This window comes from Siphateles boraxobius, unplaced genomic scaffold, assembly GCF_051911475.1.
Source record: "Siphateles boraxobius isolate OS27281-9 unplaced genomic scaffold, OSU_SipBor_1 50, whole genome shotgun sequence".
Classification (NCBI taxonomy): Eukaryota; Metazoa; Chordata; class Actinopteri; order Cypriniformes; family Leuciscidae; genus Siphateles; species Siphateles boraxobius.
In genome coordinates this window covers 1,015,983-1,032,888 of record NW_027509142.1, presented here as the reverse complement: position 1 = coordinate 1,032,888, position 16,906 = coordinate 1,015,983, and the positions used below count along the sequence as shown (strand labels likewise).

Genomic DNA, 16,906 nt, shown 5'->3' with positions numbered 1-16,906 from the left:
CCTTACTCTTATAAAGGTGTTTGAGACCTGGGTCTAAAAATCAAGGGAGTTTTACAGTGTTGTCACTGTGCTGTCTGTACAATCTATCCATCTATCTGTCTGTTCTTCCTATCTATCTGTCTGTCTATCCATTTATATCAAAACGTTCTGCTTGAAAACTACTTCAAGCTTTTAAAACTATTTCAAACTTTCAGTTTGTCTTGACAAACTTTTTTTTTAACTAGTTTATGTTGTTCATAAACAAAGTAAGTCTCTTAGGTACTTTACAGACAAAGCCAATAACACTCAAACATATTTTTGTCTAACATCTTCCTGTAATATGTTTAAAATATTTTGAAAAATAAATTTCTTTGAGTATGTACTATGTTAATGCCTTTCTTCAAAATGATTCAATATTGTTTTTTCTGCATTTTATCTAAATTAGGTGTTGTGAACTGGAGTGCATTTTCCAGACAATATAAGCAAGGTTTCCTGGTGCCGTACTCAATGACTCAGGGCTTGCACTGCAATATACAAGGACTGCCCACCTGGGTAGGTGATGGCAGAAGCAGAGTCCTGCGTGGATTTTATTCCGATAAGGAGGTTGAGGGCTATTGCTCAGTTGTTTTTTCAATGAAGGAGGGGAATTTCAAGCAGAGTAGTGTGTGTGTGTGTGTGTGTGTGTGTGTGTGTGTGTGTGTGTGTGTGTGTGTGTGTGTGTGTGTGTGTGTGTGTGTGTGTGTGTGTGTGTGTGTGTGTGTGCATATTTCTTTTACACAATTATCATCTTTGTTTTGAAATAAAGGTTATCACTGTTATGAGTTTGGTTTTTTGAGTTGGCATGCATAATATGTGATACAGAGATTGACAATATACTGTGTGTATTTGGTTTAACTTCAAACTACTTTATTGGAATAAATGTTTTATAATGCACAAAAATAAACAATTATTAACTATTACAGAGGAATGATTAAAATAAGAAATATAAGGTGCCATTAATGTTTACAGTAATTTACACAGTGAAGTGCAACAGAATGTGAAAATAAACTTTAAATAAAATACTACACAGATAATACACAATATATACTTTGAAATTCCATATAAGTTTACCTTGGATCAGGCATAGTTAAAACTATGGATGTGCTCTGTACTCCTTTTTGCTGCTTTCATTATAACTTTAGATTTTTTTTAATACATTATGTTCTTTAAAAATATGATGTCAAATTTGCGCATTTTAAAGACTCGTGACGTCACGCGCGTAACGCGCATGCGCGGTAACATACGTGACGTACAAACGTGACGTGAATACGTGACGACACCGCGCTACAGTCTGCAGCGAGGAGTACTTGAAGCAGGTACAGGTACAACTTTTACACAGTGGAAAACCAAACAAAGGCGAGTCGAGTCGAGCCGAGCCGAGCCAAGGCGAGCTGGTACTGTGTAGTGGAAAAGCGCCATATGACTCACATCCCTAGATGTCAGCGCCATATCGGTACAATCAGCCGCGATCACACCGCCAGCGAAATTGTCGCTGTATGTCGCTAGGCTCTGAACTGTGAAGTCGCTTGTGGGCGTTCGTAGTGCTGTCGCTCTAATGTTATTGGTAGACTGCACGTCTGGCCATATCTATACAAAGTACCATCACAAGTGATATATACAAAGTTATACAATTTTAATTTGACTAGGAATTAGGCTCAAAAGAAACATGCTGTTGGGAGAGTGTTTTTATATTACCACAGCAGTGTTCAGTGGATTAAATAATTTACTAGATTAACGATCGATCAATCAACAAATTAAACTCACTCATACTGTCATAAATTACTAAAACGTCATTCGAATTTGACAAATAATAAATTGTCTTGTCCCTAATAGTCAACAAAATGCAGGGGAAACTGTAAAATGAACTGCAAGAGTACTAAACTTGCATCATAAAATCACACCACTCGAACTATAAATGTATGAATTAAACTCACTGAGACTGTCGACAGTTTCTTTTCCATGCATCATTTTATTATATCCATATGTGGTTACAGTCAAATCATATAAAACAGTGAAATCATCCTCGAACTCTTCTGTCTTCCCTGCACTCGAGACGGTGACGTAAGCTCCACTGAAAGGGCTTCTTTCCTATTGGTTGTCGCTCGCGAAAATCGCTCCTCATTTGCATGAAGTTGAAATTTCTCAACTTTTGTCGCTTGTCTCTTGACACGCCCACATTCTGTCGCCAACGGTCGATGTCGCCATAGACATAATACATACATAGACGCCCTATTGGCCGCTTTGGAACGTTGCTGCGATACGTCAACGCGTCCGCCATTTTGCGGAGGGCAAGACTGCGCTGTAAACAAACACAAGTAAAGGGGTGAGCTGCGGTTTTTCTGGATAAAAAAAAAAGGTTTTTACATTTATCAGCCGATTTCTTGTGGTTTGTATGTGGTGTACAAAAAGTTTCATCTCCAGTTATTTAAAATCTCGATAGACTTATAAAAAAAATTGTATTAGGAATTGTCAAAGCTCAGGCTTGTCATGTAGGCTATTTGGCTTCTTATTCTTGGTTAAGAATTGTGAAGACCCCCATACTGAGATTTAATTTAATGTTCACATTAAATGAAATAAAGTTTTCTTATTTTGGAAAAAACATTTTCTGTGATTGACCCGATTTTAGCAATAACAAAGATAACGGATGGATCCTTTATGGTAATACATATGATATGGTACAACTACAGTGAAATGCAAATAGTAAATATAAGATAAAGTGAGAAGTAATAGTAAAAAGTTTAGTCAATTAAATAAACAAACAGTATACAGCAAATAAAATAGTAATGGATAGTATAGTTATATAATATCATAAGTACAATAAAACAATCATACAAATATTGATAATAGCATATAGTTTATTTATAATACTATAATAATAGCAATATAATAAGAAATATCAATTAGGCCTACAGTATATAGACAGTAAAAATAATAAGTTAGTGACTATGATAGCATAACTATAATAGATTGATAATCGCAAGTGGTATAATATTATAATAACAATAATAATAAGAACAGCAAATACAATGTAATATCAATTGCAGAATAATATAGACAATATGAAAAAAATATGAAACATTATAATATTGATCATTAAACTGACATTAGATTTGTCATTTTATTTTATGTAGGCCTACATACAGTGAAGATAATGTATAAATATGCAAATATAATTTATATATTTTAAAATATTCCTACATAGGCTATATAAAATAAAATGACACAACCCTGTATCTTTTTTGTTAAATTTCAGTTTTATTGATCAGTAATACCCATCATAACAGTATAAGTAGCCTAAAAGGTATAAAAAGCTATACAAGACAAGAAAGAAAGTAAACGATTCAGTCAAACACACAGCAGGATACAACGTTAAATAGCCTAAATATAAAGTTATGAAACTGTAGAAGGTCAGAAGCACTAGCCGAGGTAAGGCTGTTCCAGGCGGGGTACATGAGCGCTGAGCGCCCGGTGATCACCTGTATCTCACAACTCCGAAAACGTCCGATTACATTTTTAAATAGGCGCTATATTTTTAAATAAACCACAGATCTGAGCTTTAAACAACTACATTGTCGACTGAAAAACTATTAAGACCACATTTCGTGACACAATAACAGTAGTATTTTTAAATTTCGCGGCCTTTATCCTCTGAACGTTACTATTACTAATTATATCATGACCAAATACAACCAGAAACAACTGTTCAGTCTTGCTTGTGAAAGGTAATTCCTCGAGACCTGTTTTCAGTTGTTTGGCGATTTGTGCAGCACACTAAAAGTGCATTTTTCTCTATTACCGGTATGAGAGGTATGGGAAAGTTGCCTTCACCAATATGGCGGCGCCGTCGACGTACGCTCCAGTGGCCAATAGGGAGTCTATCTGTTTATTGTAGGCTTGTTCGACTTGAACCGTTGCTGCACAGACCGATCGGTTGATGACATCAAAGTACCGCGAGAGCTATTCAAAAACATAAGGAGCCGTCTGCTCTCTAATCGCTCTCGCGGTACTTTGATGTCATCAACCGATCGGTCTGTGCAGCGCCGGTTGAAGTCGAACAAGCCTTATATCTATGGATGTCGCCGGAAGTCGCCAGTGCTCCATTGAAATGAATGGGATCATGTCGCTTTGTCGCTGCGTGTGGCTGGCGGTGTCAACGGGGAAGAACAAGAGGCGAAACTCGATAGAACGTTCCATTGCAACAAACGCGCCCAGCAGCAGCGCTACGCTTCCGCCATTTTGGGGTGAAAGCGCCTCGGCAGTCCACTAGTGTTGATGTGTCGTTCGCGAACGAGCCGCTCTAAAAGCCGATTCTTTGAAAAGAGCCGGACTTCACATCATTATCCACTAGCTTTTTGCTGTCTCTATGGCAATACCAGCTGCTTTGTGTGTTTTTTTTAAGTAGCCTACATTAAAGATCAAATCCAAACTGAATGATGACAACACAGAATAATGTACAATCACTAGACTAGCATTACAAACTGATACCAACATATAACAGTAAGTAAAGGACATGCTATATCAGATCATTCGGAATGTTGGACAATATTTATAACAGCAATAAATAGCTTTACAGTCAACTGTTTTTGTTGTTGTTGTTGTTGTTTTTTTGCAGTAGCTACTATTTTATATTAATGACCGTTAAAGCAAAACTATGTAAACAAAAAAACACAGCCACTGTCCATCATGTTCTATAAGATCATCATGTTTGTAGCATGATCCAGGGGATTACATACAGGAATGTAATATGTCAATATAAGTAAATTACATATATAGCCTAATGTCAGTGCCCATGTCTGCTGCGTATATGAGAATATATGCAAAATTCATATAAAACACATAGACATATATGAAACAATATAGCAAAAATGGCCGTTTTCTTGGAAGTGCCATAAATTGCCCTGTATATGCACATAAATGTTAAATATATGTAGCCTAAGAAGCATGTATGCATACTTATTTCAATGCATCAGTATCACATGCATGTATGTTAACATACATTTATTAAATATGTGGGAAACAAATATGTCACATATTTTTACTTAATGTTGTCCATATATGCGAGAAATACTATACTCTGTAATATATGCAGATATATGGTATCATATATAGATTAACTCAAATATTTTCTTCACATGTTTGGACACATCAATGTTCCTATAGGTTGCAGGCATAGGCTATATTGTGTTCTCAGATAAGTCAAATATATGTATAGATGTCATGCTATTTAAAATATAACATATGGCCATATATTACATTTTTGTATGTGTAAAACGTACAAAATATATTTCAGGCCTAGTGGAGTTGGTAACTAATAATAGTAATAAATGTGTAAAGTTGCATAAAAAAGAAATACTCAATAAAGCAAGAAAAACTACCTCAAATGTGTATTTAATGATTAGATTAACTGTTATCTGTGCCGTTGTCCAGTAACTCCAGTTGGAATCTTCACCCCAAAATGGCGGCCGCGCTCCCGAAGCGCCACCTAGTGGCTGTTTCAAAAAAAGCATCATAGTTTCGCCTCTTGCTCTTCTACTCTTTGGTACAATGGCGGCTTCACTTCTCGTCAATGGAAGAGAACGAAAGGGTGTCGTCCATCTTTTTTTACAGTCTATGATACAAACACACAGCTTCATCAAGAACTGAGATAACCCCCTCTCTTCCACTACAAACACTTTCGTTTATGTCCCAGCCCCTGGGTTTTATTTAACCTTTTCTTTTTGTTGAAAAAAATTCCATTATTTCCATCACAGACACTAATCGTGCCTCTATAAAGTTTTTTTTTTCGCTTAGCAAACAGTAGGCTATAGCTAATTCACTCCACAAATGTTTATTTCCACCTCAGAATAAAGTGATTAGAGGTGTACAAATGTGCATTCTGAGGGACGGAAAATACAGGATATAAGTTCAAATTATTTTTCTAAAAAAATAGCACTAAGATTTGTTGAGAAACACATTTTCTCCCCCATAAACGATGGTTTTGACAAATAAACAAAGAGTTGTCTAAAAAGTTTTCTAAAAAGTACACAGGGCCAACATGCTCATAGTTGAAGAAGCAATTGTATCAAATGTTTAAGTATATTATGTAAAATATCTCACTAGTTTAACAAGACATCTTAGTACCAACTACAAAGATTTGATACTAATTTGCCAAGTAATGTCTGTCAGAGAGAATGTTTTTGACGATGCGAATATTGCTTGATTGCCCTATACTGGATTATGGTCTTCTGATTTCTGGTGATATGATTCCTATTATGAATGTGTGTACTGGTCCTGTCAGTTTTTAGAAGACTAATAAGACATTAATTTTTCCTTCTTCGGGCGTGTAGGATCATCATGTGGAAATCAAGGAAACATAAGTTCATCATCCAGCAGGGACAAAATAAGCCACTAGCTTGCTCATACGCAAACTGAACAGCAACCACCCTTTATAAAATATTAACCCTTTAAGGTCTGCAGCAAGAAAAAAGTGATGGAATTTTTTTTTTTTTTGCATTTCTTGCATCTCCTTATGTCGCTAGTAACCAGACTCAATGTATTTTTTTTCAACACATCCCATAATTTTTAAAATATCGGCCTCTACCAAATGGTTGAGATGTCACTTAATGGTAAAAAAAAAAATGGTACTGGAATTCATACACATATTGCCATACTTTTTCATCGCCCATCATTATTTATGATCAAAACCTTTTCTAATATTGACAAACACATTGTCACAAAGGTCTGAGTCTCAAGGTTCCATATTTTGTGACCGAAGTGATATTTGGACAGAAATTTATTAAGTTGTTACAACATAATGCATACAATTAAATTCAATGGAATTTATGTCATCTTTGGTATTACGCCTAAACAAAATCTCATGGGAACTTCAATTTTTGTGATATCAACTTCAAATTTGGAATACAACTTGGTTAGATATATGGCTTTGATTTTATAGTAATTTTATAGTAAAAAAAATATATATTTTATATAAAAGAAAAAATATTAAGTACAGTATATTTGATTTAATGTAAATTTAAAACTTCCATAACTTTTTCATACTTTAATGTTTTGAAGTGCTTTTGCGTCAGCAATAATCTGCTGACTGTTTTCTTTAAAACAAGACCAAACTTATGTCTTTATTCCAAAGCATTCTTGAATTACAACCAAGTTTGAATAGTGCATTGTAATGTCCATTCTCAAAAAGGGGGGTGACAGTTAACCGTTATGTGCCAAATCAACCGTTTGGTTGAGCATGTTTTTGAAAAATTATTAAAAACATACTTAAGTTTTTTCATGGAACCAAGTAAAATCATTTTGTAAAGTTAGGGCTCTTATAGGGTAATATGTAAAAAAAAAAAGATTGTTTAGCTTGCAAAATTTCACCAAAAACAGTTCACATGACTGGGGTGATTTATTTGTTTCGGACATCCATGTTAGAAGGAGTGTTGTGACAAGTGCTGTTGATTGACACTGTGACATCAAGTGGATTTTTTTGGCATAACATACCTCAACCAGATGGTAGAGATGACTCAATCAGTTTGAGTTAAGTTAGGTAATCCTCTCAATAAAATATAGTGACTCAAAATGTGCTCCACCATTTGGTTGAGAAGTCAGTTAAAGGGTTTGTTTCTGTATGTGTACAATATGTCCACCACACCACATATGTTGTATCTCCATGTATGACATTTAAATGGTTACACATTCTTTTTATTTTAGCACAATACATAAAGACAATATAATTAAGAATATTAAAAAACAATAACCACAAAACATGAACAATCTCTCACTTGTATAAAATGTCTTCATACGAACACTATAAACATATCAGTGTACGAATACCCTGATACAGTATCACCAACCCGATCTGAGAAAATGTTAAGGGCTGTTTATGAATTTCTCAAATTTTATCTGCAGGCTGATATAATTATTTGACACATAGGCCTAATACATATTCATTCACTCAGTGCATATTCATTCAGAGAATTCAGCCTGCATTCACTTAATGCAGAATAAGTCTAGTAATTTGTTTCAATGTATTCCTAAAGTCACTCACTTCACTTTGTACATTTAGAACAAACACAATCAAAAGCAACCCTGCTTTTTCAATCACAGTGCAAAATCAAGCAGTCCGACATGCACTGCATTGATAAAATATAATAATAATCCTTCAAAAATCCTTGTTTTTAATCCTTCACATTGTCACAGTGAATTAGGTGGCATACTGAAGTCTGGTAGCTTTTTAATTTTAGCTCTGTCTCATTTCACGTGAAGTAAAGATGCTGATCCTGGTTATTGAAGGACATTAGTTTGACCACAAGCCTCGGGCTCCAAACACTGCGTAATTTGGACCAGAAATTGAGATTAGTCCAATTCTAGATTCTCCAATATGTTCTTTCAGAAAATGAAAGTCAAACATCATATCATCATATCAAATTAAAAAGATATTCAAATAACAAATAATGCCAAAATAGATGGGAATGGTGCTAACTGACTAAATGTTCCTGTGCTTACCATTCAATCAAGATTCAGGTCGTTCGGAGGTGTCACAACTAAGATCAGGTGTGTCCAGTGATGAGAAGGTGCTGTACAAAGATTTCTTCAGACGGCATCTGATCTGGATCGACATCAACACCATCCCTTTTTATTTTAAATCACAAAACACACATACAAAAAGGATTATTAGAGGTACATACACAACCGTTAAAATGTTTTGATCAAAAATACAGTAAAATTCAGTAATATTGTGGAATATTATTACAATTTAAAATAACTATTTTCTACTGTAATATATTGAAAACGTATTCCTGTGACCAAAGCTGAATTTTCAGTCTTCAGTGTCACATGATCCTTCAGAAATCATTCTAATATGCAGATTTGATGTTGAAAACATTTTTTTTCAGGATTCTTTGATTAATAGAAAGTTCAAAAGAACAGAATTAGTTTGAAATGGAAATCTTTTGTAACATTATGAATGTCTTGACTGTCTTCAATTTAATAAATTATTGCTAAATAAAAGTATTCATTTCTTTAAAAAAAATCAAACTGACCTCAAACTTTTGAACGGTAGTGTGTTCATCTACAATTTATATCATCACCATTTAAAAGTGAAGTGTGTACTGTTTGTGACATTAAAATACTTTCTCCAGTATCAGTGTAATATGCATAGAGAGCTTGCATAATGCATAATTACAATTTTTGGATGAACTAAACAAACTGAAACAAGCATTTCCGCGCACTCCTGAGTGAGTGTGAAACTGAGCTCTCTCACCGAGCAACAGCAAGAGGCTGATGATCATGATAGTGACGGCAGTGACGCTCAGCTGGCTTCTGAGCACACGGGAGTCTGCAGAAACATCACAGTTACGCACACGAACCCAGAGGCTCTGGATTGAAACCTGGCTCCAGCTGTCCGAGATCTTAAGGGTGAGTTCATGATTGCCCTCACGTACAGCGCTCTCTTTGATCAGTCTCACAGTTGTGTCTGGGAGGAAATCAGAAGAAGCGTTACACTGGAAAATGAACATGGTACCTTATACAAGGTAATTTTACATTGTTACTGTAATAATTCAGTGTTCTGCTATATATCACTGTGCCACTTTTTCTTGTAACAGAAAACAGGTACATGGGTTGCTATATAGTGCATTATTGTGTTAATTTTTCCCATAGGGATTTGTTTTTAAAGGCTTCTTTAAAGAGTTATTACCCAGCTACGTGGTGAATCACAACACTACTAACTTTGAATTTAAGCAAAAAAGTATTTGAAAATCAGATAACAATACAAAGATACAAAACTGTGTACTTAACGACTTTAGTTAGGGAAAGAACTATAATCCCATTCAAGCATTGCGAAGTACGTAATTGAAAAACAATGGCGATTATTGCAATATAAAATATATTTATATATGTATTAGGTGTGGAAATCACATGGCTCACGATACGATACATGATACATGGCTCATGATACGATACGATAAACGATACACGATACAGCAAATCTGCGATAATCAATATATTGCTAGACAGTCCTATAATGATACATCACGATATCTGTCTAACCATGAAAACAAAATGCCTGTGAAAAGGTTAAGTGCAGGTTTTCTCTCTTTATTCAAGTCCAAACTGTTAGAATACAGCACAAAAAGTTTTTCAGTCTGTAAATTAAACTGAACATTTTAAGTAGATTAAACATTTTCAATGAGATCAGGTTGATGGCGTTGCAAGTGGCTTGGCATGTTTGTGGTATTACCCGTGCGCTTCTTCGTATACTATTTGTTGATTTTGTGTGTCCCATCAATGGTATAAAAGCCGAAATGGGTCCAGACTTTGGACTTGAACGTGGCTGGGTATCTATTATTTAACTTAACTTACTTAAAATATCGATATTTGGCGCCAACGTATCGATTCTCTTATCAAACGGAGAAGGACAACAATAAATTGCCCTATCGATATTTTGCCCCATCACTAATATTTATATATATAGCTTAAGAGCAATTTTGGCGCAGTTTGTGATAACCTCGTAGCTTAAAGTGGGACTGTCTTTAAAGGTTTATACGTTTCCCTATGGAGAAAATGAATGCCGTTTTTACTTCCAGAACCCGACGGTTGCACAATTTTAAACAAGATGAGTATTTTTCTGTTACCTTTAAAATGAAGGCTCCATTTCCCCATAACATCTCCCATCAGCTCAAAGTGGACTGACGGGCCGTACAGGTCTGGGTCCACAGCTGGGATCTCAGTATTCTTCTCAGACAGACACATGTACAAATTGTTGGCCTCCAGTCTCTCCACATGTTTCACAATCTCCACAAACACTGAGGGCTCATTGTCATTTTTCTTTATATTGGTGATGAGAAGGGATGCTGATGTGTAGTTGGGGCTTCCTCTTGAGTGTTGTACATCCCACAGTCCGTGTTTGGGACGTCCTGTGACTCTACAGTAGAAGAAGGGCTCCTCGTTCTCCACAATGACCGTCAGGCTCAAGTTGGATCTTTCTTCATAATTCAAAGGCTGCATGGGGGAGAAAATCACATTATGATTCACATAACTGAAATAATATTAAGCATTCAGAGACAAGTTTTGTTTGTTTGTAAATATGCCCAGTTACATTCAAAATATTTTGGGGTTTATTAGCATATATAAAAACACCCTAACACATTATTTACATGTAATCCTCTTGTACCTTTGGAAAAGATAAAAATGAAACTGCACAAAAAAGATCACAGTGATATTTGAAACAGAGCGTGACGGCCCTTGTGAAAATCACTTTTTACAGAAATAAAATACTGTAAATGAATATACTTATTATTTAAATTTATATTAGATGCAACTAGCTGAACTTTAAACTTTTTTGACCCACTTTAGTTGGTCAAATAAAGTACATCTTTATATGTAATTTCATAATTACTTTATTGTTTTTGAAATATGGTTAAAGTTACAGCTGAATGAAATGACAACCATTTATTGTTAACTAAAATATACTTTATTGTCATTTATATTGAAATTTGTGTGTCATGTATTTAAATATATTGTATAATGTACTTTAAAGTAAAACTTTTAATTAGACTATTACAAAGTGCACTTTAAAAAAGCATAAAAGATATAAAGATACATATAAGTGTTATTTAAAGTGCATTTAAATATCCCTTTATTTCATTGATATTATACTATCTAAAGAGTAAAATAAAAAAATAAATAATAATAAATATATATATATGGTTAAGATTTAAAGTGTACATCACACATTTAATACAATTAAGCACACTTCTTTTTCACATGGGGGATTATAAAAAAATGTTTGAGAAAATTACTTTTTTGTAGGTAGAAGTTGATTTTTCAATTTAATTTAACCCATTCAAATGTAATGGTGATTTTGGAAACTTGCTGATTTTACAATGATAATAATAATACAAATAAAAAAAACATTAAAAAAATTATTTTGTTGATGGGTGATAGGGACAAATATTGAAGAAAATGTGGCGCTACAAAAAGGTGAACATCATTTTGGTTCTAGAGCCAAAAAAGAACAGCTGTGCACAGACTATGAAAGGTGTAGGAAAAATAGCCTTACCTCTGTGACGGTTATGACTCCATCATTGGTGTCAGGATCAGTCTGAATCTTGAAGTGTTGTGCTTTATCACCCAGGAGAGTGTATCGTGCTCTCCACGCTGCAGATCCTCTGCTATCTTTATCTGTCACCGGCAGCCGACAAACAGGTTCTCCGCTCTTCTGCGCTTTCACCCATGAAGAAGCCTGTGGGACAATAGCCATCAAACATATTTTGATCTTAGTGGCTATTAGTTCTCAACTCAGTGAGAGTCTAAACCACCCTCATCATCAAAAACAAGTCAAACAGCATAACTTGAATGCAATTGGCAATAACATCTGAAAGCTTTACATTTGGTTGATTTACTATTTCCCCAGTGAATTCTGGAAGATGGTTGTTTTTGTCGATGATATTCAGTATCACAGTGCTTGTACTGGAGAGTTGCACCTTTTCCCCATGGTCCTTTGCTTCAACCAGAATAGTGTATTTGTGGACTTTCTACAATGAAAAAAGCATAGTAAAGTTGAATACTATATCTCTCACTAACAAAACTTTAGACATGCCTGATTGAATTTACGCAGCACATGATCTTTGAGCTTTTGATAGCATCGGGCTCTTATTAACTCTTTTAATACAGTTTAAAAGCATCCCAGAGCATGAATCTACGTTAAATGCTCAATTATATATGCAACAGGAGAGAAACTGTGTACATGATACCTCATAATCCAGGCATCCCTTGAACGATATCTTCCCTGTCACTTGTCCCCCAGTTTGATCAATGAAGAACTCAGTATGGGAGGTTTGGGGAGAGACGGAAACGATTCTCAGAGTAAACAACGAGTTTGCTGAGCCAACCTGGTCATAGTCGTTTGCCAGCAATGTGACCAAATGCTGACCTTTGGGTAAGACAATACAGAGATGAACATGGGAAACATACACCTACTGTAGGAAACCAGTTGCTTTAAACACGATTTGCATATCAGTACCTTGTGGTGTTGATTCATCTCTTGTGATTTCATACACTTCCTTATTGAAAACAGGAGTGTTGTCATTAACATCCTGAATCACAATATGTATGACAATGTTTGAGTTTTCTTTAGTTAGTCTGACCTGCAAGTCAACAAAATAACAGTAAGTAGGCCTATTAATAAAATATTAAATGAATGAATTTAACATGGCACATCACTATTTTTAAGGCCCTTCCACACCTAGAACGATATCTATGAAGATAACTATAATTAAAGATGACTATATTAGCGTCCACGCAGTGAACGATCTGTCTGTTTATTATTTGGTGCTGCAGTTTTGTCATCTGTCGCTAAATGCTCGAGCTTATTACAGCAGGATGGATTCTGATTGGCTTTCAATGTTTTTTTTATCGTTTATCAGTTGGAAAAAATCATTCTGAAAGCGATTCCCTGCTATTTTAAGAAAGATTTTTAGAACTATATCTTAACTGTATAGTTATTGTCCTCGGTGTGAACAGGCCTAACTTACTGTTAGCTTCTTGTGCTCCTCATAGTCAACTTTTCCAAGAGCATAAACCGATCCGTTGGAATTGACAGAGATAATTCCCTTGGGATCTTTGTCAATGCCCTGTCCATGGATGAAGTATTTCTCTATAATTCCCTCCTCAACACTTAACTAAAAGAAAAAAAAGGTGTAAACATTCAGAGGACAAAGTCTGAGTCTGAAATCTGCGCTCATCAGTTGCTCATCAGTTGATGTTCTGCTATAAAGTGACCGATTACTACAGAAAGTGTTCAATATCACCTACATCTCCCAGTTTATATGGGAAAGGCCCACTGTGCTCCTCTTCCATGGAGAATGTGTCCACAACCCAGGCTCGCTTTTTGCGTATGTTTTGTTTGGATGCGGTTGCACACTGAATACATACACTCTGGAAAAGAAAATATTACACCGAAAGTTACAGTTTCCATTTCATAATAATATAATTTTTGTTTATAAAGTCATTACCTGTTAGCTGTTCTGGCGGTTATGATGCAACTTAGCCAATTATTAGATTGTTTGTACAAGATTTGAACACAAATTATTTGAAAAGCTTTTCTCATATCATTTCAACATTCTTCCCATATCTGCAACTATAAATCGTTTCCAGTTTAGTGGCACCCCAACAAAGTATCTGCTCACTTAAGCATGTCTGAAATTGGGTTATAAGTAACTAAAACTAAAACTATAGGCCTATATTTTTTTATAACTTGAAATAAAATTAATCCTTAAATAAATTAAAATAAAACATAGGCTACAAAAACTAAAATCTAGTTGTCAAGGCAAACATTTTAATTTTCATTTAGTACTAAAATACATAAAACTGAAATGAAAATTAATAAAAATATAGAGATTTTTTTTTATCTACTAAAAATGCTTAGATAAGTAAAGTTATCTAAAATAAAAATGAAAACTGGACATAATTCAACAAAACTAATTCAAAATATTACTGAAAACTAGTAGTATTTCAATGATACTAAAATAGCACAGGTCTGAATTGTATTGAATGACAAAATATGTAAATATCCAATAATTCAAGTAGAATAAAGCAGAAAAATACCTCTACTTGAACATTATACAACTAGTCAGAGTTATATCTTTAAATCCATAGGTTTTCAGAGAAGTGCATTTAACATTAAGTTTGTTTTAGAAAATGTGTATAAGATTTAATTAGATTGAAAACTGTTACTGAACTGATAATATATTTAAAAATCACTTTGTTACTTACTACAAGAAGGAAAATGATCACAACAGCCTTCATTTTATGCAGCGGGAATGGCCTGTCTCTCAGATTCAGGAACTTCTTATTATTTGTTCTAAGTGCATGTGAGGCAAGTTGACTTTTGGTGCCTCTTTAAATAGAGGACGATTTAAAAACATTTCTCTGGAAATCCATTTGAAGTACCCTATTGTTGATGAGCATTTCTAAGGAATGGTTTAATAGTCCTGACATTCCTGAACAAAGAAAGCAAGAAATACGAGATGCTTCTAAAATATGTTCCGGTTCCAGTTAAATTGAAAATAAAAAAAAGTTCATGCTGCTACTTGAGATAGATAGGCCCATTCCTTCTACATGACAGTGTTCAATCTGGAGTCAGCATGATTTGGGAATGAGATCAGTGTACTTCAGTTTCGCTAGCAAAAACGGTCAGATATTTTATGATACTTTTTATATCCTTCCAAGCAAATAAACCTGTCTTTGACATTTCTGGAAAGACTTTGACTTTTACTGCCATGACTTTACTGCCCAAAGTAACCTGGTCTGTGTTGTCAGGTTCCCCTTTGCTCCACAATGTAATTTTCACTGTGTGTGTGAAAGAACATGATAGCCTATGTGTGGCGTGAGAGCGGCATGGCTTGTCGACATAACAACAGTAACTAAAGGGGGCGGGTCTTTGCGAACGGTCAATCTGGAAACACTGATAGAAACGCAAAAACAAGTCAAAAACAAGTCGCCACTAACAAGCATATGAGTGAAAGATAATTCCATCACACACTACGCGGGATGTGCCACTGCAAAATGGCCACTGCACAGGTAGCCTAAAGTATATTGCTGTTGTTTTTACTTTTTGAAAATAATTGTTTTAAAATAACGCTATTGCATTAGTTATAACGACTGCTATTCATATTATAACTTGGCTAGTGAGATACTGTATTTACACAAATAGACTATGGTAAACATTATACAAACATTTTTTTTGTGTGTGTGAATCAAGTCAATGAACAGCAGTGCTGCGCAAACTAAATGTAGTAGATCAGCCTGATCTTTCAAAACATGGACTAATAACACACGTATGAGGTTTCCTGCAAAATTCGTCCTGTATAAACCAGTCTAAAATACAAATCGTTATTTTACGCTTAGACTACCACAGTGGGTTTAGGTTAAGGCAAAGACACAGGTTAGAAAATGGATTTATGATGTATTTAGTCATCATCATTTAAAGTCTGTTCATTTCAAACTAAGAAGTTACATAGTGTATCTTTAATATTAATTCAAAAGTGTAATGATTAGCTAAGTTATAAGGTTCCAATTTAAAAGACTCTCTGATGTAGGTTAATAATTATCCACTGATATGCCTCACCCGAAATTGCATACTGTCTGAGGTAGATACTAGCCTATTCACCAACTACATGGTGAATGACTTCACAACTGTTGAAAAGGTCACATTCTTCACAGTATGAATGTGTGGTATGAATAAAATCCAGACTAACTGGATTGTTACATAGATGCTTTCATTAGTTCTCGAGGAAATGTAATTTGTTAGCCTACTGTAGGCTACTCGGGCATATTTTTGACTACATTGTAGGCCTATTATTGTATCACACTGTAACTTTATATATTTTGTTAAAAAGAATGATTAAATGCTAGCCTGGATGCCAGGCCGAACCCCGCCCACAAAATTTTTAGGTCGGGAAGTTCGGTCTGGACTCGATCTGTTGAGGAGCTATTATGCCCGCCCCGAACAGAAAATTGTTCGGACCTATCAAATTGTCAGGGTTTATACGATGATGGACAGATGAGCAACGGTAACGTAACCATCCACGTCATCAGAGCGCTTGGGTTGAATTCATGGCTGCCGCTGGAGAATTGAGTTGGGTATATTCACCTATTGCGTGTGTTATAGAAGATATAGACAGCGCATTAATTTTAGAAGAGGAACAGAGAACCGCGATCAAGGCATTTGTCGATGGGAAAGATGTTTTTGCCGTCCTTCCTACGGGATTCGGAAAAAGTTTAATCTATCAACTTTAATCTATCCCTCAACATACGTCACTTACTCCGTTGCTCTGATTGGTTCTTGGTCTATCCAATTGAGTGCAGAGGCATTTTATTTCCTGGTTTGGTTGACACACGC

At 35.1% G+C, this 16,906-nt stretch overlaps 1 protein-coding gene across 1 annotated transcript; it reads right to left on the bottom strand.

The window, feature by feature from the left end:
- Positions 1 to 7,688: 7,688 nt before the first annotated feature.
- On the bottom strand, positions 7,689 to 14,872 carry LOC143712668 (cadherin-4). The gene is made up of 11 exons (XM_077204604.1): positions 14,779 to 14,872; positions 13,819 to 13,941; positions 13,539 to 13,685; positions 13,028 to 13,151; positions 12,759 to 12,937; positions 12,393 to 12,539; positions 12,065 to 12,247; positions 10,638 to 11,004; positions 9,266 to 9,478; positions 8,509 to 8,634; positions 7,689 to 8,331 (listed from the first exon to the last, which is right to left on the bottom strand). Exons 1-10 carry the CDS (start codon positions 14,809 to 14,811, stop codon positions 8,516 to 8,518), a joined length of 1,635 nt encoding a protein of 544 aa, XP_077060719.1. The 5' UTR covers positions 14,812 to 14,872; the 3' UTR covers positions 7,689 to 8,331; positions 8,509 to 8,515.
- Between the last annotated feature and the right edge of the window lie 2,034 nt (positions 14,873 to 16,906).

What these genes read in the sequence shown, in the direction of transcription:
- LOC143712668 (XM_077204604.1), bottom strand. Translation starts at nt 14,811, where the DNA reads ATGAAGGCTGTTGTGATCATTTTCCTTCTTGTA. An exon ending in AGGAGCACAAGAAGCTAACA is followed by an intron (nt 13,152 to 13,538) that starts GTAAGTTAGGCC and finishes GTTGACTTGCAG; the next exon opens with GTCAGACTAACTAAAGAAAA. An exon ending in AAATAGTAAATCAACCAAAT is followed by an intron (nt 12,248 to 12,392) that starts GTAAAGCTTTCA and finishes ATTGTCCCACAG; the next exon opens with GCTTCTTCATGGGTGAAAGC.